General features: G+C 60.5%; 1 protein-coding gene across 1 annotated transcript; it reads right to left on the minus strand.

Moving 5' to 3' along the window:
* On the minus strand, window positions 1–26,514 carry KIAA1671 (KIAA1671 ortholog). The gene is made up of 14 exons (XM_032229754.1): window positions 26,426–26,514; window positions 25,217–25,382; window positions 19,983–20,114; window positions 18,244–19,753; window positions 17,635–17,722; window positions 13,649–16,300; window positions 13,330–13,458; window positions 3,587–3,669; window positions 2,750–2,978; window positions 2,481–2,661; window positions 2,116–2,231; window positions 1,799–1,941; window positions 1,534–1,613; window positions 1–1,332 (listed from the first exon to the last, which is right to left on the minus strand). Exons 4-13 carry the CDS (start codon window positions 19,713–19,715, stop codon window positions 1,535–1,537), a joined length of 5,172 nt encoding a protein of 1,723 aa, XP_032085645.1. The 5' UTR covers window positions 19,716–19,753; window positions 19,983–20,114; window positions 25,217–25,382; window positions 26,426–26,514; the 3' UTR covers window positions 1–1,332; window position 1,534.
* Window positions 26,515–26,807: the final 293 nt, after the last annotated feature.

Consider the following 26,807-nt stretch of genomic DNA (forward strand, 5'->3'; position numbering starts at 1 on the left):
TCACTCTGAGAAGCTTTTTAATCAGACGGTCAAGACTGGACATGTCCACCCGCAGAATCTCCGTGCGCAGCTTCCCAGGGATCTGCCCCAGCCTCAGAAACGCTGCCGATGCCCGGGCTTCCTGCTGGCACTGCCAGGAGAGGCCTCCTCCAAGTGGCACTGCCTCCCCCCCCAACGAGGGACAGGATGCCCGAGGGCTGGAGGCCTAGTGGGGCAGATGGGCCAGGCCGGGAAAGGGAGGGAGGGAGGGAGGAGCCATGGCCCAGGAGGGGCACCTGGGAGGCTCACAGGCAGCTTAGCAGTCTCGCCTAACAGCAGGCTCTCTCTGTCCCCTCTGGCCGAACCCTTTGGGGCGCCAGAGCGTTTTGAGAAGGACACTTATGGGGGGGGGGGTGGAATGCAAGTTTGCAAGCACAGCAGCCTCTCGGGAGGCAGGAATGCAGAGCCCGCGGGTGGGCACAGGGCCGACCGAGCAGCCAGCCGGCCGGGAGCCGAGGCAGCCTTGGGGTGGCCGCCTCCAAAGGGGTGAAAGGCAGGCGGGTGTGACCCCCATCCGCCCCACAGCCTAGCCAAAGGGGTCTCCAGAGGCCTTCGGGCCCCATTCACTGAACTGCCCCATTTGGGATTTCTCCAGCTAACCAGAAAAGGGCTTGCGGGGGTCTCCACCCCATCCTGGCCACGCAGAGGCACGTTCGATTGCTGGGGAAGAGACTGGAATGGAAATATTCTCCAAATATTTACAAGGAAATCTACAGCAAAGACCAAGAGGCTTCTGTGGCTGAGACCCCGTTGGCTTCTCTCCCCCCTCCTGTCCGTTTCCCTTCTCTGAAGTCCAGGGAGAAGCCGCCTCCTGGAAGGGGGGGGGGATTTACAGCCGTTCTGGGCTTTATTGCTTTCTCTCGCCTGGGACAAAACTCCCACAAAACAACCCTCCTCTGAACAGCCACAGGAAGGAGCCACGTTGCCCCCTGGCCAAGGAGCAAACCCCCAGCGCCTCCCTTCAGCCGGTCAGAAACAGATCCTGGGGAAATCGGCTTTTCCTCCTCGGTGTGGCAGCCAGCGGGATCCGTTTCCCCCCGTCTGCAGAGAGGAAGAGGAAGGCGGAGGCCTCTCCCTCCCACGGATCCCGGGTCCTCGCCTCGACTCCTCAGAGGCAGGGCGGTGGGGCTGGGCCCCTCCCGGGGGTCCTCCGGGGCTGGAGCCAGGCAGGGCCCCAAGGGGAAGGCACTGAGCGCGCAGCGGCTGGTCAAGGCGAGAGGAAGCCTCGGGAGGGCAGGGAACGGGCGGCGGTCAGTTAAGGCAGCTCCTCCTCCGGCCACTCATGGCTTCGACCTGGAAAAGAGGGGCGGGTGGGGGCGGGGGAAACCGGGTCATCTGAGCTGCCTGGGCCTCCCTTCGACCACCTGCTGCCTCTTCCCCCTCCCCGGCGCTCAGGCCACCCTCCCTTTGCCTGGCACCAGCAGCAATTCAGTGGGTGAGTCTGTAGAGGCCCCCCCTCCCTCCCGCCCTGCCCATGCCCCCCCCTTCCGGTACCTCAGATGGGGCTCTCGGGCTGGCCCTGCTCCCTCCTGGACTTCAGCTCCGTCAGCCATGCGGGGGGCAGCTCCTCCGGCCTAAAAGGCAGCAGAGCTTCAGCCACTGCCCTCGGGGGGCTTCCCCAGGGGGCAGGGGGAGGGAGGGAAACCGGAGAGGGGGCCAAGGAGAGGCTTTGCTGAAATAAGGGGCAGTCCTGCCCCCCCCCTTGTGGCCTGCAGGGCCACGTGACTCCACCCACCCCCAATCTCATTTCCTCTCTCACCTCCCTTCCTTCTTGGGGGTGGCCGCCAGTGCCCGGCCCCCGGAGACTCTGGCCGGAAACGGACCTTTGGGCGACTTGCAGAGGGGTGCCGGGGGGGCTTCCTCCCTCCTCCCTTCCGACTCGGGCCTTTTCCTGAGTTGAGCCTGTGGAGGAAGCCCCAAACCCCTCTCAGGAGAAAGCGGGGAAGCAGCCGATGGCCCACCGGGGGGGGGGGGGAGAGCTGTGTCCAGGAGCCTCCAGGATGGCCCCGGGCAGGGCAGCCATGGAGGGCTTCTCCTGGGGGGGAAGGGGGGGTGGGGGGAGCTTCCCCAATGTACCTTGAGGGCGGAGGGGGCCAGGCCCGGAAAGAGAGGCAGCCGCGGCTGGGAAGGGAACGGCCGCTCTGCTGGAGGGGACTCCTCCTCTTCCTCCCCTGCCCTGGGGGGCTTCTCTTCTTCACCATGGGGAGGAGGGGAGAAAGGAGAATTATCACCAGACCAGACTGAAACACAGCCCCCCCCCCCAAAAAAAAGAGGCTCCAGGGCTGACAGGGGGCTGTGGCTGCTGCCCCCCCCCCAGCCCTTCAGGCCAGACCTGTGTGGCCAGGTGTTCTGAACCCCCTTCCCATAGCAGCCCCCCCTTTCGAGAGGCTGGCCAGGGAGGGGGGGATTCCTGGCTGCAGCGTCCTCCCCAGGGGCCCCACCTGTGCAGTCCCTGAACATCCAGGCGCTGGCTGCTCCCTCCCCCGCAGCGATGGGGGCCGGCTGGGGGTCTCCACTGGCCCCCCTCCGGAGGGTGTGGGAGATGGGGGCCCGGTGCTGCTGCAGCTTTTTGCCCAGAAGGACGCGGCTCTTCAGGACCCCGCAGTCCAGCCGGGGAGTTTGCTGCAAGGGAAGAGAGAGCGGTTGCCATGGAGCTCAGACCCCCCCTCCCCTTTCCAAAGCCCCAGAGGGACCCCCCCCTGCCACCCACCTCCAGGAAGGAGAAGTCCGGGCTGTCCTTCTCTGTGGTGGGGGAGGCCGGCTCTGCCTGGAGGTGGCTGGAGTTGTCCAGGCTGTGGCTCCTCTGCTCCCTGGACGAGCCCCGTTGGTCAGCGGCCGGAGCCCTCTGGGTGGAGTGCAAGGAGGCCGGGCGGCTGGGAGGCGGCTTCTGTGCAGGGGCCTCGCTGCCCTCCGAGGAGGAGGGAGACTCCGGGGTGAGACTAAGACAAGCACCGAGTGGGATTAGGACCCCTGGATGGCAGTGGGAGCAGCACTGATTGCAAGGACCCCCCTCCCTCATCTGTGCCGGGGGGCGGGGAAAGGGAGGGGCTTGCTCTGGGGAGGGGGAAGGATTCTAACATCTCAAGTAAATGGGGGGGGGGCATCTATAGAAGTTATCCAGCACCTGAACTGAGCAGCAGCCAACAAACATGGCACAAACGTCTGCAGGAGGGGCTGGGGGCTGCAATCCTCCTCCTCCCCCCCCCCCAGATCCCAGGAAGCCTCCTGGCCAGCTGCAGCACTGACCCCCTTCCTGCTCCTGGGCAAGGGGCAGAGTGAGCAGCAGGGGGCGCTGTGGGATGACCTTTCCAGGGAGAAAGCAGCTGGAGGAGGCCCCTTCCTGCCTCCATCACCCCCCCTCCCCAGCTGCTAGGAAGCCAGAGCTGGCTCTGGGGGTCCTGCCTGGGGCCAGGGAGGGGCCCCCGTGGGTGTGCGGATCTGCCCTTGGCAGCCCCAGCTTTGATCTGCCCAGTAAGAGCCCAAAGCCTCCCCCTCCGGGGCCCCCAACCTGTCTCCACTCTGCCGCTGGTCGCCCCAGGTGCCATACCTGCGGTCCGCCTCCTGCACGAGGACGTCGGTGTCCCTGGCCTCTGCTGCTGACGGCCGGCCAAAGCACTGCTTCAAGTGGCCCTTGGGAAGAGGAGAAGGGAGAGCTGGCATCACCCTCTGCCCGGGGTCTGGGTGCCAGGTGGAACAGGCTGGGGGGGGGGGGCAGCACCTCCTCCCTTTCTCACTGCCCCATGGCGGTGGAGGCATACACGCACGCACCCATTTCCACAGCCAAAGGCCCACCAGGCCAAATCTTGTAACTTCCCCAGGGAAGCAGAGTTCCCAGGACTTTCACCAACATCTCTGCTCCCCACAACCGCAGAGCCTTTCACCAGGGCCTTCGTAATCACGTTCATACATGCTCCATTTCACCGCTTTATGGACATTAGAGAACCTCAGAATGGTGGGTTTCATTGGACGCCTCATGAATTGTACCTTCTTTGGATTTAAGAAGTTTTAAAGAGTTTTGAACACCATAGGACTGGCCAAAAGGAAAAAAAAAAGGATTTTGATTTAACAAAGTTTTAAACGGACTGGAGACCAACGAGATTTGAAACGCTGCTTATTTTTGCTGTGAGGTTTGGAAAAAAGGCTAAATGGTGAGACTTTCGGTTTGGGCGAGTCGTCTGAAGAGCTGCTTCTTTCAGCAGCTCCAGCCCCTGCATTAAGCTGTCTAAACAGCACCCATCAGCTGTTTGACAGATTGATTACCTCTTCGGGCAAAGAAGGAGGGGTGAGCAGCTGGGCTTGGGAAGTGCTCCACTAACCTCCCCCAGGAGATAAATCTGGCGAGTGGAAGGTGTGAACCCCTCTGTAACCCAGCGAAACTCCGCGTGTCCGAGTTAATTGGCAATTTTTAATGAAAACAATGCAAAAAATGCAAATTGGAGAGTATTTTTTACAAGCAATCAAGGCAATATATCAGCAACAAACTGCACAAATTATAGTCAATGGGAGTTTAACAGAATCTTTTAAAATCGAGAAAGGTACAAGACAGGGTTGCCCCTTATCACCATTATTGTTTATTATAACCTTGGGAGTTATTGCTGAATAAAATATGGGGGTCAGAAGATTTACACGGAATTAAGATTAGACATCACGAATATAGATTACGAGCATTTTCGGATGACTTGGTTATAACTTTAACCCAACTAGGGAAACCTACTAAGGTTTTAATGAATATGATTAATCAATATGGTCAAGTATCTGGGTTTAAAATAAATCTAGGGAAAACGAAGATGCTAGTTAAAAATATGAACACTAATCAAAGGGAAAAATTAGAAAGAATAACAGGATGTGAGATAATTAATAAGGTTAAATACTTAGGAGTTTATATTACAACTTCAAATGGGAAGCTATATAAACATAATTATGAACCATTATGGCATAAAATACAGGTAGAGATGAAAAATTGGGAAAAACTACAATTGTCTTTGTTGGGAAGGATAGCAGCAGTGAAAATGAATGTCTTGCCCAAGTTCTTATTTCTTTTTCAAATGATACCAATACTTTAAAAAGATGCAAACTTGCTGGAATGGCAGAAGGGCATTAACAAATTCGTTTGGGCAGGGAAAAAACCAAGAATAAAACTTAAAATTATGCAAGATGTACGTGAGAGAGGAGGCTTGAAAATGCCAAATTTAAAACTATACTATGAAGCAGTAGTTTTATCAATAATTAGTGATTGGATTAATTCAACAGAGGATAGATTACTGAATATCGAGGGGCATGATTTGATATACGGCTGGCATGCCTATTTGATATATGACAAGAAGGTGGATAAGACTTTCAAAAGTCATATATTAAGGAACGCTCTATTGCATGTCTGGAAAAAATATCAACATAAATTAAACGATAAGATACCTTTGTAGGCAATTCCCAGACATGCAATAGAGAACATAAGTATAGCACAAAAACAGGATGTAACTACATACAGACAGCTTCTTACTACAGAAAGAGGTTTATTACAGTTAAAACCCTTGAATGTACTAAAAGAAGAAAAGGTAATTCAAGCATGGTTTCAGTATGGACAGTTACAGGCCAGATGGCAAAAAGATCAGAAAATTGGTATTACGCAAGATGAGGAAAATCTATTAAAACAAATCAGGGATCAAAATCAAAGGCATATAAAAAGGTTGTATAATATATTAATAGAAATGGATTCTGAAACAGAATTAGTTAAAGACCATATGATAAAGTGGGCACAAAATTTTGAAGAACCAATAATGCTGGACACACTTGGGAAAAGATATGGGTAAGAAATGTAAAATTTACACAGGCCCAAAACCTGAGAGAGAACTTTTATAAGATGTTTTATAGATGGCACTTACATCCTAAAAAAATGGCTTGCATGTATCCGAATTTGCAACCTAAATGTTGGAGATGTGATTGTGTTGATGCTACATACTACCATATATGGTGGACTTGCAAAAAGATTAAACCATTTTGGATAAAAATATGGTGGATTATGCAAAATATTTTTAAAATGAGGATAAAGTTTACGCAGTTATTCTTGTTAGGCATAACTACTGATTGTACTGTTATAGAGACTAAATTGATTTTGAACCTAACAACGGCAGCAAGACTGTTGGTGGCGCAATACTGGAAGAAGGAAGATCTGCCTACTATTCAGGAATGGACACTAAAAGTAACAAATTTAGCAGAGATGGCTAAAATATCAGCATACCTTAAGGAGCACTCAGAAATACAAACTGGAGTGGAGAAGATGGATTGACTATATTCAAAATAAATACGGGCCTAAGAAATTCCAGATAGCTTATGACTGAAAGGGAAAGGAATGATATAATTTGTTTATAGTTAGTTTTTAACAAAAGAGGAGTTAAAGCACAAAGGAAAGATGAAGCCAAGTTTCTTTTAGCTTATTTTAGAATATGATTGTTAAAAATTTATACCCTGTATTTGCTCTGGGAAGTCAGGGGGCGGGGAACTTGGGGCGGGGAGATGGGCTCGGGTGGGGAGGGTGGGGGAGGGAGGTAAATAATTGTAAAAGCTTTTTAAAATTTTCAATTTAAAAAAAAAAAGGGGGAAAAGAGGCTGAATGGGAAAGAAGGGAAGTGGGACGGAGGGCAGAGAGGAAGGTTGCGAACGGCCACTAGGGGGAACCGAAGGGCCAAAATCCAGAGAGTTGAACTTTTAAAGAGTTTTTTTCAAACAGGGACGGAAACGTCAATATCTGATATAACTCAGAAAAGGTGTAGAATTCAATGAATAAACTTTCAGAAGATGGTGAGGAAGAACTTGCACAGGCACCAGGGGGTTTGTTTGGAAGACAACCGAAGGGAAATGGCCAATCCAGAAAAGGGTCCCTGAGCAGCTTCTGCTCTGTCCCCAAATGTCCAGGCCACCCTCCAAGGCCAGCAGTGACCTCCCCCCCTCCGAGGAGCCCAACACCCCCCCCCTGGGCCCTGCGATCACAGCCGGCTCTTCTTCCCACAGCCATCTCAGGCTGCCCACCCACCGCCTTCTGGCAGTGCAAGGCCCCCCCCCCCACGATGCAGCTTTGCTACTCACCCAGATACACATTGCGGGTCTAATCCCTCTGCTTCCTTGGCTGGGGGAAAGCCCCCGAGTCAGCCAAAGGGAGGGGGGCTGCTCTACCCCTCCCCCGCCAGGGCTTGCCCCACAGAAGGGCAGGGCCAGGCGCTCTCAGCCGGAGCCCCGGAGGGTCACGCAGGGGACGGGGCCACCGACAAGCAGCACCCCCAGAGTCCCGGAGGGATTCCCAGCTGCCCCACTCGCCAGGCAGGAGCCCGAGAGGCCCGAGACAGAGAGGCTTTTAGAAAGGAGCCGGATGGAGCCTCCTGCTCCCCATTTCCCAAGGAAAAGGCCCCGCTTGCAGACTCTGGGAGGGGGACAGGATTCCTGAAAGAGGGGAGGGCTTCTCCTCCTTGTCTCTTTCAAGACCCTCGGCCAGAAGGAGCTCAGCCAAGGCAGCCCGGAAAGGGGACTCCACCTGCCCAAGAGACACGCGGGGTGGGGGTGTCGCAGCTCCTTCTCCCCAATCCTTGGCCCTTCTCATCCCATCCTTTCGGCCTGCTTCCTGCCCGGCAGCAGAAAAGCAGGAGTGGGCAGTGCACAGACCCACACGCTGCTCCCCCCCCTCCGAAACAAGCTCCCCACCCCCAACACTTCCTAAGCGTTCCCTTCCAATGCACACAGCTGGGCGAGTCTGCTTTGCACACACAGCCAGGAAGGCCTGGCTCAAAAACAACGCCCCCCCCCCCATGCGCAGCTTCAGAGCGAGAGGCGGCTGCAGCCACGGATAAGCCGCACTTCCTAGAAGTGGCTGACCTCACCGATGACAGGCTCCCCCCACCCCCCCCTCCCGTGATCACAGCTCTTTCGGGGAGGGGAGGGAGGGCTGACTCCTTCCTAGAAGCAGCAGGGGCAAGGAGCCAAGGCTTCAGGCAGAGATTGGGGGGGGCGCTTAGGCACAAGCCCTGTGGAGTGGGGGGGGGGAGTGTGTGTCTCAAAAGCACCCAAAGGGACAGGCAGTTATGGAGTCAAGACGGGGGGGGGGGGGAGAGCAGGGGAGAAGCAGGCTTTGGGGCGGGGTGGGGGCTCCGACTGCTTCATGGCTTCCCAGGAGCAGAAGCGTCTTCAATGTGCCTCCAGCAGATTTTCTCTCTCTGAAATGTTTGGGGGTATTTTTAACCAGACATCTGCAGCAGCCTCTCCTGTGCAAGGGGGGGGGGAGAGGGGGGAGCCACCCAAGGAGGCAAGAACCTCCTTCTACAGGACAAGCTGGAACTTCTCCAGAGGGAGAGAGACCCTCCCTCAAAACCCCCAAACACCCCTGGACTCTCTTTCAAGCACGAGGGCTCCAAAGCCTGCCCCATGCCGGCCTTTCAGCCGGTCAGCTACAGCTCTGGACACCGGAAGGGGAAGGCAGCCCCCCCCCCCCCCCGGCTGCCTGCTTTTCACTCCCCGTGGCTGCCCGTAATCCCTGGGCTCAGGAAGTGGGAGCTTCAACCTGATGATGCCTGTGGGAGAACTCGATTTATCGGCAGGCACCGTCTGCAACCATTTTCTGGAGAAGGGCTTCAGGATGCTGCCTTCTGCTGGGCATACGATGGTGGGAGAAAGACACGCTAGTCCGATGGGCCAGGGTTCAAATCCCACCCACCCCCGTCAAAGGATCTGCTCGGTTGCTAGTGGGAGGCAGAGTCCTTCTGCTCTAGCCACCAACCATGAGAGGCACCAACGTCCCCACAACGTGGTGTCTCCCAAGGGCTGCCCCTGCGGACAGCGCCCAGCTGTTCCAGAGGGCTGGCACAGCAGCCTCCCTGATAACTTTGCTTCAAAAGTCACCCAGGCACACTGAAAGCCCCCCCCCTACCACCATCCAAGCCAGGCTCCTCTGGAAGATCACGTGCCTCCCGGTTAAAGTCCTCTGTGGGCAAAATATTTGCCGAAGAGAATCAAAACAAAGGCTAAGAGTGGGTGCCAAGGCAAGACGGCATCCAGTTCGCCACAAGAGTTCTAGAAACAGCCTCGGCTCCTTTAATCTGTGTGGACTTCAACTCCCAGAATTCCCCAGCTAGCAGAGTCATTGCAATGGTCAGAGTCCTCGGAGTCGAAGTCCACACAGATTAAAGGGGCCGAGGTTGGGAAACGCTGATTTAAAGGGACCCCCCCCCCCACTCCCTAGCAAAATCTCCTGCAGCTCAGCCCAGGCCTTTTAGGGGAGGGGGTTGCAAGGCCTCCACTTGTGGCAGATTAAGTGACTTTTGCCCTCTCCCTTCTCTGGGAAATGCAGGTCAGGCCAGCAGGCAAGTTCCCCCCCCCCCACTGTTTAGAGGCAGCTTCCCCGCAGGACAACACCCAAGAAGCAAGGCTGGCCTCTGCTCCCCCCCCCAAAGCCCCCGCCCCAAGGGGAAGAGAAGCCTCAGGCCATCCTGAGTGCAGGTCTCCAGCCCAAATCCCCCAAGGGGGCTTCTCTCTCCTCCTGCCCTGCAAGGAGCAGGAGAGTCCCAAGCCCTGACCTGCCAGCCTGCCCCACCTGGAGTTGCCCTCCCCCAGACTCCGTGCCAGGCCTTCGCTCTCATGCCAGCCCCACCACCAGGTCAGCAACCGTCCCTCCAGGGGGTCTGGAGCCCAGTTGGGCCTCCCCCTCCTCCAGGGCCCTGCTGAGCCTTGGGACACACAGAGCCCATGGCCCCGACTGACCCAGGGCAGGGCCTGACTCAACCCCCCCCCCCCCCCCCAGTGCTGGGCACCACAGCCCACCTGCCTTTGGGGAAGGGAGCCCTGTCCCCCCCCCCCCTTTCTTCTTGGGACAACGGGGCCTTTCGGCTCCCTTGCTTGAGGAGGAGGCCGACTGGGCGTCACCCGAAGGGTCTCCCCTCCCCAGCCCCGTCCTTACCAGCTCCGGCGGGGGCTGCTCCGGGCCGCCGGCGGGCCTCTTCCTGAGCGAGGAGAGCCGGCGCTGGCTGCGCACCGAGAACTGGCGGAAGGAGTCTCGGCCCCGCGAGGCCAGCTGCCTGAAGGAGGCCGTGCGCTTGAAGGGGGCCCGGGCCGGCCCCTCGCCCGCCGCCCGCTCGGGGGCCACGGCCGCCGTCACCAGGCTCAGCGCCTCGTGCAGCGAGCGGCGCACGGAGCCCACCCAGCGGTGGACCTGGCTCTGCGCCCCCGCCAGCTTCTCCCCCAGCGACTCCATGGCTCCCCCGGACCAGCGCAGGTAGCGCCGGGAGGAGGGGCGAGGGCCTAGCGGGGCGGGGGCGGCCTAGCGAGCCTCCCCGCTCAGCCGCCGCCCCCCGGGAGCCCCTTGCGCGGAGGAGCCGCCGCCGCCGCCGCGCGCCACGGATCCCGCGCAGGGAGCTCCGGTCCCGCCCAGGACGCGCATCCCGCAGGAGCCGCAGGAGCCGCAGCTGCCCCGGCCCCCATCGGCCAAGGAGGCGGCCGCTCCCAGCCCCGATCCTCGCCCGCCGCCCAGCGGGGGAGGCGGCGCGCCCGGCTCGCTCGCGATGGGCCGCCTGGAGACCCCGCGCTTGCAGGGGGGGGAGAGGCTCCGTCCCACGCAACGCCCGCCCGGCCAGCGCCCTCCGCCCCCGGGATCCCCTCGCCGCCGCCGCCGCCGCCGCTCTGCCGGGAAGGGAAGCGCCGGCGGGAGGGGCACCGCGGGAGTTGCGGGCGAAGTCGCCATGGCAACCACCGGAGGAGCAGCAGCATCCGCCCCGCCACTCGGGCGCATCCCTCGGCCCGATGCCGCCGCCACGTCACGCCCCCCCCGCATTAACCCTCTCCTGCAAGCCGCTTCTCCCCCCCCGCCCCCCTTCGCTCCAGAGGCCCAGCCATGTCCCCCGCCTGCCCCCCCCGCTGCCCCCGCCCTCCCAGCCCCCCCCAAACCAGGTTGGTAAACTCAGGTGGTCTCTGGATCCCCCCCACCCCCCCAAGCGGAAGGGAGGCGTTCTCCCACAGTGTGTGTGTGGGGGGGGGGTTCCTGCTGCGCCTGCCAGGCCCCCCTCCAGGCAGAGCAACTGCTCAGAAGGGACGAAGTCTCTGCCACAGGCAGCCGGAGGGGGGGGCTGTTGGCGCAAGGGGCACCTGGGCCAAGGGAGGCTCCCTGGGTGCTTCCTTGCCCCCCTCCCGCTTCCCTTCCTCTGCCTTCTCCAACTATGGGGGCCTCTGCAGGGATGCCTTCCCTTGAGCCTCAGGGGGGGGGGGGTGGCCTTGACTGAGCCCTCTAAAAATAGCCACCAGGGGGGAGGGGGAGGACAGGTGCTTGGAGCCCCCCCTCCCTCCGTCTTACGCAGTTTCCTGTTGAGGCCACTGTGGCCGGAGGACTAAAAATAACTTGCAGCTTCACTCATCTGAAGTCTGATGGCCGGAGGTCCTTCCTCCCCCCTATTTAACAAACAGCCTTTCACCACAGCACCCCATAATCCTTTACCCTGACCTAGCTGGTTGGGGAAAATGGGAGCTGGAACTCTTTTGTCCAGTAACGGCCGAGAGCCAAAGGCCCCTTTGGCCCTTTTCACCCCAGGAGGCATCGAGGCAGTCGGGCGAAAACGAGAAACCAGCCCCTTCCCCACCTGGCAAAGTCTCTGAGAGCCGCCCCCTCGGACCCTCCCTTGTTCCCAAGCTCCCTTGAAGGGCTCCTAGGCAGGGCCATTGGCAGAAGGGCAAGGAGGAGCCAATCCAGCGCCCCTCCCGCCCTTCCCAGGCAAGACCACTTCCTGCGCGGGAGGGGGGGCAAGGTGTGTGTGTGGCCAGCAGGGGGAGCACTCACCGACACACAGGACCACTTGCTCTCCACTGTTCACAACTGGGGGTCATTTGCCAAGGCCCCTCCCTGACAGGAGACTGAGTTGTGCCCCCCGCCCTCCCCCCGGGGGAGAAAGGCTCTTACTCACCCAGAGGCTGCAAAGGGGCTTCCAGCAACCTGGGCAGTAATAGAGCTCCATGCCCCGGGGTCAGGGAGCCCCTCGTCCGCGTCCCCTCAGAGCAGGCCAAGCCCCTCCCAGCTCAGCTCCTCAGGGCAGAGGGAGCCACGGGAGAGGGGGGGAGGGGGAGCAGCCCCAGGGGAGTCGGCCCTTGGCCTGCCCCCATCCCCAGGCTCCCCAGGAGCCCCGGGGGCTGTTAAGAGGGAGGGGCTGCAGCAGCACAAGCTCCCCCCCCTCCGCTTGTGGCCCGTGACCTCATTTCCCCTTTCGGCTGCTGCGAGTGGAGAGGAGAGGAGAAAGCAGCTTCATGTTTCTGCCCAAGCAGAATTTAAAAGTTAAATGGGAGGATAAAATCCCCCCAGGGCAAGCAACGGCTCAGCCCCCTCCCCCCTCTGGAGCAGCTGAAAGGCAGGACCCGCCAAGACCCCTCAAAGGGTTCCCCAGCCTCCCTCCCCCATCTCCCCACATGCTTCTGAGGAGGGAGGGGGCTCTGACTCTGCAGGACCCCCGGGAGGGCTGCTTCTCTCTCTCTCTCTCTCATGCCAGGGAACCGGAGGAGCCCCCCCCCAAAGGGATCTCCCAGCAGAAGAGCTGAAGGGTCAGTGGCCGGAGGGGTCTTTCTACCCTCAGGGTGGCACACAGCCCTGATAAACTTTGAAGCAGGGAACTCCGCATGGCAAGGCTGCCCTTTAGCATCCGGCCCCCAAGGGCGGATTCTCCCCCACCCCAGGTGACAGGCCTGGCTGAAGTGAGGGGAGGCCAGCGGCTGCCCTGTGGGACCAGGAGGCAGCCCAGAGGAAGCCCCCGCTCAGCCCTCCCTACAGGGAGGGGAGGGGGCTCAGCTCAGCTGAGACAAGCCAAGTTCCCCTATGAGGAAACCTGGTTTCTTCAACAACCCACAACCGACCGGGTCCAAGCCAGATGCTGAGCCATCATAAATCACGGTGACGGGTCTTGCCCCCTGCTCAGCCACCGGCAGGCAGAGCAGCCCAGCGGGAGCAGCCCCGGAACAGCCACCACACAAACCCAAGGCAACGGAGACGCAACCACGATCCCTTCCCCATGACCAGGCCTTGGAGGAGGTTAAGGACGCCATGCCTCCCCCCCACATCACACCCACACATGGGGGGCCCCCCACTTAGAAGCAATTCTGCTGGGGCCCCACAAGGAGCCCGGTGGCTGAAGCGTTGAGGGGCCATCGTCCCCCACCCCTTGGGCCGAGTCCTGCCAACCCCTTGGGCCCGATCCTTGGGAGAGCCAACCACTGAGCCAGGGCATCCCGGGGGGACCTTCCCAAAGGGCCCACCCAGCCCAGAGGAGGGGCTGCAGCACTCACCCCCGGCCAGTGGTCGGTCCTCCTCTCGTTATAGAAACTGTGGCTCCGTCGCTGGGAGACGGGGAACGGGGAGCGCTTGGCGGCTGTGGCATCGTCACGGTCCACTCGGAGGCCCCCTTCCCCAAGGCCCTGTTAGGAGGAGACTCATCAGCTGGAGCAGCAGCCCCCACCCCCCACAAAGCACCAGGCGCTCGCTGGAGTCTGGGCAGACCCCCTCGTCCCCGGAGGCCTCCGCGTGGGCTAGATTTCAACTCCCAGGGGAGCCGGACCCCGCCCCCCTCCTCCCCCTGGCCCCATCCTCCCCAAGCCCCAGACGTACCCTTGTGCCTCCGTGGGAGGAGCAGTCCCCGGGCGACGGGCCTCCCTTGCTCAGCCAGCCCCCGGGCCTTTCGGGAGAGAACCGCTGGCAGACGGAGCTCTGGTCCAGCCTGGCTCCCGAGGGAAAGCTGAGCCTTGCTGGGCCCCGATGGGCCTTGTCCGGCGGGGAGCCTGGGGATGCGGTGGCACTGCTCCGCTCCGCTCCAGGCTGCGCTGCAGGAGGGCCCGTCTCCCAGACTCCGGCCTGGGGCTCACCTCTCCCCCCAGTCTTGCCACCGCCCCAGTCACTGTTGGGGCTCCACCCGCCGGTGGGGGCCAGAGCTGCCCACTGCTTCAGACTGGCTTCCTTCCACAAGCCTCCCGGGTCCACACGGGCAGGGGGGGCACTGGGATCTCTGGCACTCTGCCAGGTGCCCCCTCCCTGCTCCCCGCCAGCGAGAAAGGGTGTCTTCGTCTTTGGGGCGGAGGGCCCTGCAGACCACGGCTGTGGCTTCTTCTCTGCGTCCGGCGGCTTCCCCCACTGAGGAGGGCTGCACTTCCCCTCTCTGGCCCTGGACTCCTGGGGGTGGATCTCCCGTGGATGGCTCCCAGGCGCACGGCTGCCCTCGGTGCCCGGCCCTTTGCTGCCCAGGGAGTGCTCCCCCCTGGTCTTCTCTCCCTGGTCAGCGCTGCAGGGGGGCTTCCCCGAGAGGCTGCTCCTGGGGGGCGATTTCTCCCAAGGGAAGAAGCTGTTCTCTCTCCGGCCCTCCCAGGCACGAGGCTTCCGGGAGTCTCCCCCGTATTCTGCCATCAGCTCATCAATGTCCACCACTCTCGACCTGTAGTGACGGGGGGCCTCCTCCTCCTCCTCCCCTTCCTCCACACCCAGACCGAGTGCGCCGGATCTCTTCTGCTGGCTCTCCGGCTGGAGGGGCGCCAAGTAGGAAGGAGACCTTGGCCCAGGAGAGAGGAGCGGGTCAGCTCTGGCCGGACGCCCTGCGGCTGAGGCCTCCGGCTGTCTCTGTGGCTCCTGCTCCTGCTCTCCAGCCTGGGTTGGGGGAGCCTGAGAAGCCCCCGTTTCCAGATGGTCCGAGGCCCCCGTGTCTCCCCTGCGCCTGCTGAGAGGCCTGGCTGGGGAGCTCCCTCCCTCCGAGAAGGGAGAGGCTCTTCTGCAAGCGCTCGCATGAGGAGCCGCTGCAGCTCTGGGCGGGTTATTGATCTCCGAGATTTGGCAAGTGACCGCAAAGTACGTGGCCTTGGGCTCTGAAGGGGAGAGCGGCTTCTCCGGCTGCCTGGGCTCTGGTCCACAGGGGGTCTGGGAGCTTCCTTTGGCCGCTGAGCCCTCCTCCGCCGGGCGTGGGGTGCCTCTCCTGCTGGCCAACTGGGCAGGGCCCTGGGGGGCCTCCTCAAGCCTGGCCGAGCCGTGGGGCAGCGTCTTCCTCCTCCAGCGGTCTGAACCTCTGGGAGCAGAAGCGTCACGGAAGCTGCTCGCCCACCTCGCTCCGATGTTGAGCTCTGGCGGCTGCTTTCCTTCTGCCGTGGCCTCCCACTTTTCTTGGGCTGCTCCGGATCTGGTCGAGCGCCGCTCCTGCCCTTCAGAGTCCTCCGGCCCCTGAGGTGGCTTCAGGTGCAGGCCGAAGAGGAATCCTGGGCCGCTGGCATTTTGCCCCCGGCTGGTCTGCTGATCAAGCACGCCAGCCCCACCTTCCCAGCCATCGGCCCCGGGCGCCCTGGCTCCAGCCCACTGCGGGGTGCAACCCAGCGCCTTGGACCCCTCCGTTACCCCAGCAGGAGCAAGCCCCCTCTCCTTTTCGGTTTCCAACAGTGGGGCAAAGTTGCCGTCATCCTTCATCTTGGAAGAGGCCGCCTGCTGTCCGGCCCGATTTCTCTCTGGCCCGGTTGCTTCGCTATAGAAAGCAGCCTGGATCCGGGAGGCCGGGTGGTCCTTAAAGGGGCCTCTTCCTGGAGGAGAAGCCCCTCCCCAGGCTTCGCCATAGCCGCCGGCTCTCCGGTTCTCCTTCAAGTATCTCTGGCGGCGGAGAGTGACGGCTTTCCCTCCGGAGACGGCTGCCACTGCCTCGCTCTGCGCCCGCTCCCCCACGGTCTGCAGAATCTCGTACCTGGGCTCGATCCTTTGAGCCAGCAGGGAGTCCTCCATGCCCTTTGAAGCAGGCTGCTCCCCCTTCTCCCCCAGGGGGTCTTCTGCCCACGTTGGAGAGCCTTTGTCTTCGGTTAAAGGCCTGGGATCTCTGAGTCCTCTGGCCTCCTCGGACGCATTGGCCTTCTGGACGGAGGCTTTGGCCACCCAGCCATCTCCCAGCATTCTCTCCTTCCAAAATTCCTGAGCGCAGGAGGGCGAGCCTCCAAAGGGCACCCTTGGTGGCACCAGGGCCGGTTCAGGGCCAATCTGGCTGGCCACCACGCTGTGTCTCTGCACGTGGTACTCAAACATGGTTGCCCTGACCGTCTTGGGGCAGGAGTCTTCAGTGGACGAACTGGACAACGTTCTGGCTTTGGGGCTGAGGACCATGCTGGGGTCTTCCCCTGGCACAGAGGCAACTCTTTTGGGGGGCTCCTCTCCGGACGGTGTCCTTGCCAGCAGCGGGGGCTTCCAGGGACTGCCAGCCATGCCGGCTTCTCCACCATCTGCTCCACCCACAGGCAGCGTCTCCTCCTGAAACAAGCAGAAAGATGCAGGGGTGAGGAAGGTGTTTGGGGCACCTCTCTAACTGGCATCTGCCAGATCAAGTCTCTCTCTCTCTCTTTTAGAGCTGAAAACGTTCAGGAACACGATGTTATAACACCTCGGTCTTTTTCTTTAAATAGTTCATAGCAGTATATATATATTTTTTAATGCAGAGACCAATACGAAGTATACTATACTCCATCCATCCATCCAGTAACGTGGATGGGCGTTTGACCCCAGGTTTAAGCAATCTCTTTAGATTTCAGGTTTGTCCAAAAAATGGTCCATTTCACAAAAAAACGCACCAGACATCCCAGCAAATCTGAGAGCTCTGGAAAAAATGTATATATTGTGGCAAATATTTATTAAACTGGCTATGCAAGCACAACTACCACAATCTCTTACACACACACATACACCCCTACACTTTCACTTGTGTGGAGCAGGGCCAGTTAACCTGCACAATCCTTTGACAGATCAATGAATCACCCGGAGGAGGAGGAAAGCTTCCCGAAAGGGCTGGGAGGAACACGAAAGTCCTGTGGCCATCAGGCTGCTTAGAGAGAGCAGAAAAAGGGCCTGGCCCTTCCGTTAGCCTTGGGACACTACAATTCCCACAGCCCACACGCTGGATGAGGGGTTGTGGGAGTTGAACTTTAAGCCTGGGGAGACAGGCGCAACAGCCGGACCGTGGTCTAATTCAGTGGTCTCCAACCTTGGCAACTTTAAGACTTTGCTGGCTGAGGAACTCTGGGAGTTGAAATCCACAAGTCTTAAAGTTGCCAAGGTTGGAGACCACTGGTCTAATTGACTGGAAAAAGGGACAAACCCACAACTTATTACCATCCTGGGGAGCTACTTAAAACAGTGGTCACGAACTGATGGTCCGCAGAAAAACTACTTGCATTTTTTACATTGCACTAAATCGGGGGTCCTCAAACTACGACCCCTGGGACGGATACGTGCAGTGGCCGCTTGTGTTGCTGCAGAGAGTCTCCCCCTTTGGGGTCCTTTTGTGCGGGTCGCAGGGGGGCAGAAATTCCAACTTGGGGTCTGCTTTGGCCTGCTGGTGGGGGGCTTTGGGCGAAGGCTGGAGGGAAGAGCCGCTGGTGGCAAAGAGCTGGAGGGCCTCGTTCCAGTGGGGCTGCATCCTGGCCTGGAACTGGCTGGCCATCTCAGCCCGCTGAGCCACGATTTTGTGGGCAGATGAAGCTGTGGGGGATCCTGCCCAAAGGGCCCATTCCCTGCAGGGTCATCCAGGCCGTGTCCAGCTTAGGTTTCTCTTTTGAGGGAAGAAATGGCATTTGGGTTTCCCCCCTTACCTCTGGGGCCTCCTGCCTCTCCCTCGCAGGCTTCCTGTTCCATCCAGGCTTGGCCTTCAGCTCGCCTGCCGCCACGGGTCCAGAAAACCTGTTTGCAAAGATTCCACGCCATGAAGGAGGCAAACGCAGAGAAGGAGCCTTTGTGCCGTTCCCTCCAGGCCCCCAGCTATCCCTGCCACCCACTTACGAAACCTTAGCGCTGCCTGGGTTCCCCCAAGGGGTTCTTCCCCCTGCCCCAGAATCGGCCTGCCCACACGTCAACAGGGCTCCCCCGGGCTCAACCCTACATCCAAGCTTGGCCAAGATCCTCCAGGACGTCTCTTCATCGCTCAGATCCGGAGGGAGCCGATAAAATTACCCATCAGCCCTCCTGGAGCTCCACTTTTGTCAGTTCAGAATTAAAACTGAACCTCCTTCTTTCCTGCATTAGAGATTCCTCCTCCACGGGGCCATTATTAGCTCCAAAGCCCCCAGGAGGATTCCCCGCAAGGCCTCTCTCTCCCCCGGCTTCATCCCATCCCGACAGGCTGGGTTTCCACTCCCAGAATCCCCCAGGGGACGGAGGGAGCGAAAGGCAGCGGCTTCAGGGCCGTTTCCCCCGTCACTTACATCTGTGTCAAATCCGTGGAGAGGGGCCGGGAGCGGAAGGAGCGGCGCAGGCCTCCTGTCTTGGCACCCGCCTTCTCCGCCGTCAGCACTTGAATCCGCTGCTGGATGTTCAGGGTCCCCGTCTCCTGCCCGGGGCTGCCGCGGAGGGACTCGCTCTCGGTGGGAGCCCAAGGGTTTCCTGGCGGGTCCGGGAGCAGGAGGGTCTTCTTAGCGCAGCCTCTGTGGTTGCCGTCCGAGGCGTTCCTTAAGCCGCCCTGCTGGGGAGGGACCTCTGCCCTCTCCCCCAGAGGCTGCCCTTGGCTAGCGCTGGGCTGCCCCACGCTGGGCTTCCCCGGCTCCCACGCAACCGTCTCCTCCTGTGCGCCCTTTCGCCCCGCCTCTTCCGGGAGGGTCTGGCCCGGGGGAGCAGAGGGCAAACAACCTTGGGGGGACTCAGCCAGCTGGCCGGTGCTTTTCGCTCTGGGCCCAGATGGGGCAGCCCCGCTTGAGCTGGCTGCTGCGCTCCTCGCTCCTGTGGCCTCCAGGGCCCCGTCGCCGGCTGCGGGGAAGCTCTTCTCTCCACTCTCAGCCAGGGAGGGCTTCTTCTGCCAGGAGGGCTCCCGGGGTTCAAATATGCCTGTGAGATCCAAGGGGAGCGGCTTCGGTTTTGGGGACCCTGGGCCGGAAGCTGCCTCGGGAGGAGCTGGTTGCCTTTGTTCCTGCCAGGATCGCCCAAAGCCAGCCGAGGCTGCGGGTCTCCCTCCCACCTGGGAGTGTGTCTCGGTGGCCGGAGCCGGACTCTGCTGTGTAGCCGGACCCTTGGGGCCCCCCGCAAAGGCCTCCTTCCAGCGAGGGGCCCAGGAGTCCGGCCTGGGGTCCGTGGAGAGCGAGGGCTGCCTTCGGGGCCACTTCTCTGACTGGGAGCGTAGCAGCTGCCCCTCCTGGGCCTTGGACCCTCCCTCTTCGGCCCTCCCCTTCGCCGGCCCTCTGCTTTCAAAGAGGATGACCGTGTTGGCCTGGGGACTCAGATAGAAGGGCAGGTGGGCGACCGGCTCCAGGGGGCCTCTGCTCTCCATCGGTTTCTGATCCAGGAGCGGCGGGATGTTTCCAGGCGCCCCCTTGGCAGTGTCTTCAAAGGTCTGGGCAAAGGTGGGGGGCTTTGGCGTGGCATGGCTGGGCTTGAGTGCCGGGACGGGCGGCTTCACCGTAGCAAACGTGTCGGAAGACGTCTCCCGGGAGAAGGGCTTGGGGGTCCACGGTGGCCTGGAGGCGGTGGAGGGCATGGTGGCGGGGCCCATGGGGTTCCCCCTGCCCTCCGGGATGAGCAGGGCCAGAGCACGGGGACCCTCCCCGGGCTTCCGGCTGGAGTCAGACAGCGAGGTGAGAAAGGAGTGGCGGAAGACGGCCTCGGTCCTTGGTTCGCGTATGCTGGCCAGCGAGGTCAGGCTGGAGCCGAGTTCAACTTGCGTGGCCATTGCTCTCAAGGGCCTCATGGGATTGGGATGGGGAGGGTCCCGCAAGAAGGAGCCCCCTAGGAGAAATGGAGATATCAGGCATTAATAAGGGGATGCTCCAAAGAATCACGGCAGCTGCTTTCACAGGCCCACCAAAAAGCCCCTGGCCCTCTGCTTGCCCCCAAAGGCCCCCCGCCCTGCTCCCTTCCTCTGGAGCACACAGAGATCCAAGGCGCAGGCTCCATCCCAGCCCTCCCCCCCCAGGTACATTTCAGCCTTCTGTGGCCAAGGAGCCCATTCACAAACCTGAGTCTCCTGGCCTGCTTCACGAGGATTCCACTTGGGAAGGGATCCGACTCCGGGCAGGGTCATCCTCAAGCAGACCTTCTGAAGGGACCACAGAAGCGAACAGCCCCTAGGATTCCGCAAAGGCCGGTCCTGGGAACGGGAAAAGGGAAAGAAGGAGAGATCTTCAGTGGCCGAGCAAGGGCTTCCGGCCTCCTCCCCAGGACTGATAACCTGGACCCCCCCCCAGTCCTGGGCCTCCCCCCACCAAGGCAAGAGCGGGGCTGGCAAGCCCAGCCTGGCCCCCTTGGGAAGGAATTTCACTGGCTCTGGCTGAAAGAAAGACAGCCTGGGCATCCAATGAGAAGCAACTAATCCACACTTGCATGCCAGGCCTTTCGTGCCAAAGGAAGTGGCAGCGGAGGGTGATTGGGATGCAAATGGAGGGCAGCGGCTGCCTCTTCCCAGGAGGGACCCCCAGGGCCGGGCCAGGCAGGGGGGGGAATGGGAGGCAGTCCAATATTTCATCCAGGCAGCTTCCCAGGCCTTTCCCAGGGCAGGAACCGGATGGGGCTCTTTTGCACCACAAACCTCGGCCCCCTCCGGACGCCCCAGAACCCAGACCAACCCAAGGCAGCTCCCGGGTGCTTCCTCTGACTTCCAGGCCCCTTTCCGGATGCCCCCGGGTGCACCAACCCCAGGGCAGAGTCCCCTGCAAAAGACCGCTCTGACTGGGTCAGCGGAGGCAGAAGAGAAAGGCCTGCTGGCTTAGACAGGAAGCAAGCCGTGGTTTGTGGAGGGCATTATAAGTAGACGCGGCTCTGTAATCAGGCAGCCTTGTGGCTGGACCCTGAAATTACTACGGCAGAGCAATCAAGGCGGCTTTGCAGTAACCGGCAGCCCTTAATCCCCTCCCCTCCCTCCCCCAGGGGAAACCATCCACTCGGGAGCAGGACTTCCCAGAACCTAGCATCAAATATTGGGAGGGGGGGAGAAAGGACTGTCACGGACCCCCTCTTCTCCAGGGGCTGCCCAGAGAGAACCCATCGGAAGCCAGAGAGCAGGGAAACGGGGGCGGGAGGCTGCCCAGGTGGCGTGGATGTGGCTACGGCGGTTCTTCCAGACCTCTGTCCTCCTGTGGCAAAAGCCACCAAGCCCTGCAGCTGCTCACTCTTCCCCAGAGGGGCAATTGGGGTGAGTGAAGAGAGCCAGCCTGCAGGCAAGGCTCTTGGACAGCAGGGAACAAGCCCATGGTGCACAGCAAGGCTTACTCATCCCCTGGACTTCCTCATGGCCAGAGGGCTGCTGACCCATCAGGCCACAGGGCACCCCTTCAGCCGAGGGCCCCTTCCCTGGGAGCCTCTCTCTGCGCACCTGGCACTGAGCACCTTGTGTCTGCACGGAGTGATCCCCGAATCCCCAGATCTCTTGAAGCCGAGTTCAAAGCCACCCAGCCACGATGCCTCTGGCCCCCTCCACTCGTAGGGCCGTTTCCACTGGCAGCGACCGAGGGTGGCTCTTTCCTGCCCCCCCTCCCCCCGGTCCTCCTCGGGCAGAGCCTGGCCCAGCGCTCGCTGGAAGGAAAACCCTGGCCGCTCTCTGCGAGGGCACGAGGGCCGCGGGGGAAGGTGCCTCCGGTCCCAGGCGCTGAGCAGGAGCAGAGGGCATTAATGCCAGGAGACAAAGGCCGAGGTCTTGGGGGAGGCTCCCGAAGGTCCCCCCCTCATGGCTCTTTGCAGGCGAATGAGCTCCTCTTCCAACCTCCCGAGGGGCTAAGAGCCCCTTCCCCAAAAGGAGCCCAGGGGCTCTCTCTGCCCAGCCCCCACCACCACTCCAGCAGCCCCTTCCTTGCCCGAATCTCAGGCCCATCTGGGGTTCTCAAGCCGTGGCAGCCCCAAAGGCCCCCTTGCACCAGTTCCATGGAGCCCAAGAGCAGCCCACCCCCCCGATAAGGGAGACCCTCCTCTAGGTCAGGCCGGGGGTCTCCTTTGTTTCAGCCCTTCGGCAAGAGCTGGAGGCAGGGGCATCCCTGGCAGAGCCTCCGCTCCCCCCACCCGCCAGAGATCCCCCCCAGGCAGGACTGACCCTCTTGGTTCCTTACCAAAGAGCCACTGAACGCAAGGGGTTTCAGGCGGCCCCAGGAGGCAAGGCCAGGCACGCTCGGCTTTGCACCGGCCCCTATGCCCTCGTTCCTGGCGCTCTCTGGAGGAGGCAGCTGGTGACCAGCAGGGCCCAGGAAGGGAGCCGTCGGTTCAGAGAGGGAAGTGGGGGCAGAGAGGGGCGCTGGGTCTTTCAAGCAGGCTGCCCCAGACACCCTCAGCGCCAGCCGTTTCCCAGGCTGCTTCTCCCAAGGCAGAACAACGCGGGCGGGGAGGGGAAGGCAAGCTGGCACAGGACTGGCGGCATCTCTGGGTAGCCGAACAAAGAGCTCTTGCAGACAGCCCACAATTCCTGGCACCCGGCACATGGGAGAACCGGGTGAGCTGTGGGCGGCTGAGCCCTGCCAGAGCCAGGAGAGCCTCACTCTTCCCCAGAGGGGGAACTGGGGCTCCCCTGTTGACCTTCCCCACCTGGTGCCCACCAAGGGGGGCTGCAACTCAGCGAAAGTGCTCAAGGCAAAGACGTCACCCTCCTGCCTGGCCAAGGGGCAGCCCCAGCCGCTTCCCCCCTCCCCCCGCCCGGTAAGTGGTGCCAAAGGAGCAACTGGGATTACAATCCTTTCACTGCCTTCCAAATCCTCTCTAGAGGATCAGAGGTTCTGATTTATTTCACCCAAAACACGAAGCCCTCAATATTTCCAGGGGGAGAAGATTCCCCTCTGCCTGCAGTTGCCTGGCTCCCGGGCGGCACTCTTCAAAGGCCCTTCTGCACCCCTTGGTCCCCACGGACACCCCCGAAGGACCCTTGGCCCACTGCCAAGCTAAGGGCATACCGCTCCCTCAGCCTTACCTGCAAGCAGCCAGCCAGCCACCTTCTGGGCCAGGCGTCCCAGCAGCCGAGATGGACCCTGGGCTGGGGCTGCGTCCCCCTTATTAGCAACCGTACCTACAGGACGCGCTCCGATAGAGAGGGCAAGCAGTGCCACCCCCGCAAAGGACTGGCAGCAGCGGACTGCCCAGACCTGTTCCACCGCACCTTGCCTGGCATGCTGTGCTGACCTTTGGCCTGAGATTCTGCCTAGAGCTGGTTTTCCTCAAGGCCTTCGGAAACTGGCACCGGCCCCGTTATATGGCAGTGGAAGCCAACCTCCCCCCGCCCCCCCAGCACACACACCCCGTGCCTTCCAAGATGGACTATGGAACCCGCTTTATGGGTCTCGCCTTCTGCTCCACTCCTCTCCCGACTGATTCCAGTCCCCGAAGCCGAGAAACCAGATCTCTCCCAGCCGTCTTCTGCACCAAAAGGAACCCATTTCCTTAAAAGCAGCCCTGGTTTCCCACCCCTCCCCTCCGCAGAACTGTTTTGCCACACCTCTGGCCTTCAATTAACTTAGGTGGAACTTAAGAGACACACACACACTCACCCCTGCTCTTCTGGGGTTGGCATCTCCATGAAAAGGCCGGTTCAGAAGGGAGCAGGAGGGGATGGCTCTGAAGCCCCGACGCTCAGGAGGGAAGAGCAGCCCCACTTCACCCAGCTGCGAACTCCAAGCCTCGCCCTGAGCTTCCCTTTGCAAGTATTCTTTTAATATTCCATGAGCATCAGGAAGGGCAATTTCCCCTTTAATGTTTGTCTCCACTGATTCGCGTTAAGTAAAGTAGGCACAAACTGGTTAGCCACACAGCTTAGGAACTCTCTCCTTCCAGCTCAGCAGAAGCTGCTGCTTTCTTCCCCCCACACCCCACCCCAAAGATTCTTCAAGACGGAACAGGGCTGCCCTTCTAGCAAACCTTAACCTCCAGCATCACCATTTCACTTTAGTTTTGCCAAACAGGGTGCTGCCCACGGCTGCCCTCGTGCTCCAGGATCCACAAGGCCCTTTTCTGGGCCCAAATCAACACCCTGTTTGTCTCAGAAGGGCCTGAACCACCGTCTCTGAGAAGGTGCACAGAGCTCGGTCTCTCTGCCTGGATGACGCTAACACTCACTCACTGGTCGGACTGGTCTGACTGGCCTCCACATTCCTTCAGAGCTCCATCCACATGGCTTAATGGGTGAACAAACTCCTGCTCCGATGAGTAAGTTACAACTTATGCAGCAGCGTCGAGGAGGCTCGTGGTGCTAGGCAGGAAGACCGAGGGTGAAATTTAAAGCAATTAGGTGATGGGCCTGGCCGGCTGTAAGGCTTGCACGGATGGGCAGCACAAGCCATCCGAAGAAGGCCTGGGGAGCTTTGCTCTTCCTGCATCCCAGGATGTGGGCTCATGCGTCAGAAGTCTTCCACCAGAGCAAGCCAACCAGCCTTGGGAAAACTAAAAACGATTGCTTTAATCGATATATCCCGGGATAACCATAGGCACAGGTATTTAAGTTGTTCGCGCATTCTTTCTGGAGAAGCATTAATCATTTGCCAGAAAAACCCGAGAGAAACAAGCATACAGATTTTTTTCCGATTAGCTGCTCTATTTCCTGTCATAGTTGAGAAGAATGCCAGGAGTTCCCTTCCTGAAACACACCACAAGAATAACAGAGGAGGGGAGGGGAGAGAAAGCCTTTCCAGCAAACCCAAGACAACTTAAATTATATTTTTTTCCCACGTTAGTCTCACCACATATGGGTTTTGGAGCCTGTTTTCAATAACCGGCTGCTCAGGGTGATTTCAGCAACGTTGCCCTTTCTCCGTCTCATAAATACAAGTCTCCCACAACTTGGGGCCTGTTCCTTTCCCCCCCTGGGATGCCAAAGGGGAGCCCGGAAGCAGGACGGCTCCATTGGAGTCCCAATCCTATAGAATGAGTCTCCCCCTCCTCCCCCTCCCCCACAACCCCAAAGAACCTGACAACTTTAGGAAGGTGGCCAAGCTTGGTTCCTCTGGCCAGCTTCCAAGGGAAGGCATTTTCATCATCGCCTTTGTAAACACGCATTGTTTAAAGCTACTTAAGAAATTCTGTTCACAACTATTATTATGTGGGCACGCCTCTTGAGTTTGCACACACATCCCATGAGAAGAACTCCTGGGCACACATTTCCAACCGCAGCATAATTCCTTGGAGCAGAAAGACTGCTCTGGATCGGGTTGTTTATTTATTTTTCTTGCCATGAGACCTTCTTATAATTGCCACTGAGAGAGAGAGAAAAAAAGATTTACGACCCACCCAGCAGTCATATGCTGCAATCCCGGAATGGCATTTCCACTTCAATTATCCTGTTCCGCAGGCAATTCCGAGCAGACCTGAGACCTTTGAAAGGCCATGGGGAGAAGCCACCCGGAACCTCCACAGCCAACGTTCATCCTCCAAGACACACAGTGGAAAATTAGGTCTGAAAGAATTAGACACGGGCAGCCCGGTTACCTTGAGTCCTGCCATCTGCCAAGGACTTTAGCTAATCCTACTTTGAATGCTGAAAATACAAATATTGCGAGGCCGCCCGGCCCTTCAGAATAAATTACTCCGGCTGCATTTATGGCACCGTTTATGGACGGGTCTTCCCCCAGTTGCCCTTGTGGTTGGTGGGGGAAACCGAAGGCGGCCACGGGGGAGCCCAAAGGAAACGTTTCACTTGCCAATCAAAGACCATCCACTTCAGCGCCTTCAGCCCCAGCAAAACTTCCTCTTGCTGCACCAGGGTGCCCCCCCCCCCCCGGCCGGCCAGAAGGATCCCCGGGGCAGAGCAGCCCCTCCAGGCCCAAGATCCAGCAGATCCTGCCTGCTCTCCAGAAGCCCAGGGGGATCCCATCTGGCAAAGGGGGGAGGAGATCCCGGAAGGACGAAGGGGAACCACCTGCCTGCCCAGGACAAAGCGCTACTTGCGGCAACTCCGCTTTCTTTGGTCCCACCTGGGGGGGGGGGTGTCTCTCGCAACTCCTGGGCGGGGGGGCTGAGGCTCCCTGGGCCTTTCGAAGACCCCGCGGGGAAGTGGGGCGTCATTGCCTCCCAGGAGGGGACAGGACCCCCCGAGAGAGGCGCCCCCCACCTGCCTGGGAAAGGAAGCGGGGGGGGGGAGTCCGGGGGGGGGACCCCCTCCTCACAGACGCCCCCCCTGGAGGGATGGGGGGGAGGCGCTCCCCCCAGCAGCGGCAGGGAAGGGGGCCGAGCAACGCAGGGCCCCGACTGCGGGGACAACAACGCCCATGCTCCCCAGCCAACACCTGCCGGCCCCCGGGGGGGGGGGAGGCGGAGACCCCGCAGGGCCTCTGTTCGTCCCGAGAGGCGGGGCTGGAGGGGGGTCACAGGTGGGGAGGGGTCTTGCAGACGCACGTCGCTCCACTCGCCCCCCCCCCACGGCGCCCCTCTCCCTCCCCCCCCCAAAAAAATCCCCCTCCCCGCAACAGCACGCCGGGGGGGGGGGGTCGCAGTCCTCACCTGGGTCGGCCAGCAGCTTCCCCGCGCGCCCTCCTCTCCGCGGTGCAGCCGACATCGCCGCCAGGGGGGCGTGGCCTCCTCCGCTCGGGAGGGCGGGGCCCGCGCAACCTAACTTGCTGGTCGGCCCGAGGGAAGCGCCTCCGTCGCCATGGCAACCCCACGTCCCGGGAGGGCGGGGCCACGTCCGGTGGGGTGGGGCTTCGAAATAGCGGGCGGTGGTCCCGTCGAGACCCTCTCGCGGCGGCCCCCCCCCGGCCCGCCCCTCCGCTTTGACTGGCCTCCCGCAGCCCCGCCTCGGCCGCCCCTGGAGAGGCGGGCCTGGGTCCACCTGGAGCTCCCCCCCCCCCCCCCGTTCCCCAGACCTCCACGGCGCCTCAGCGCT

Source organism: Thamnophis elegans, chromosome 13, assembly GCF_009769535.1.
Source record: "Thamnophis elegans isolate rThaEle1 chromosome 13, rThaEle1.pri, whole genome shotgun sequence".
Classification (NCBI taxonomy): domain Eukaryota; kingdom Metazoa; phylum Chordata; class Lepidosauria; order Squamata; family Colubridae; genus Thamnophis; species Thamnophis elegans.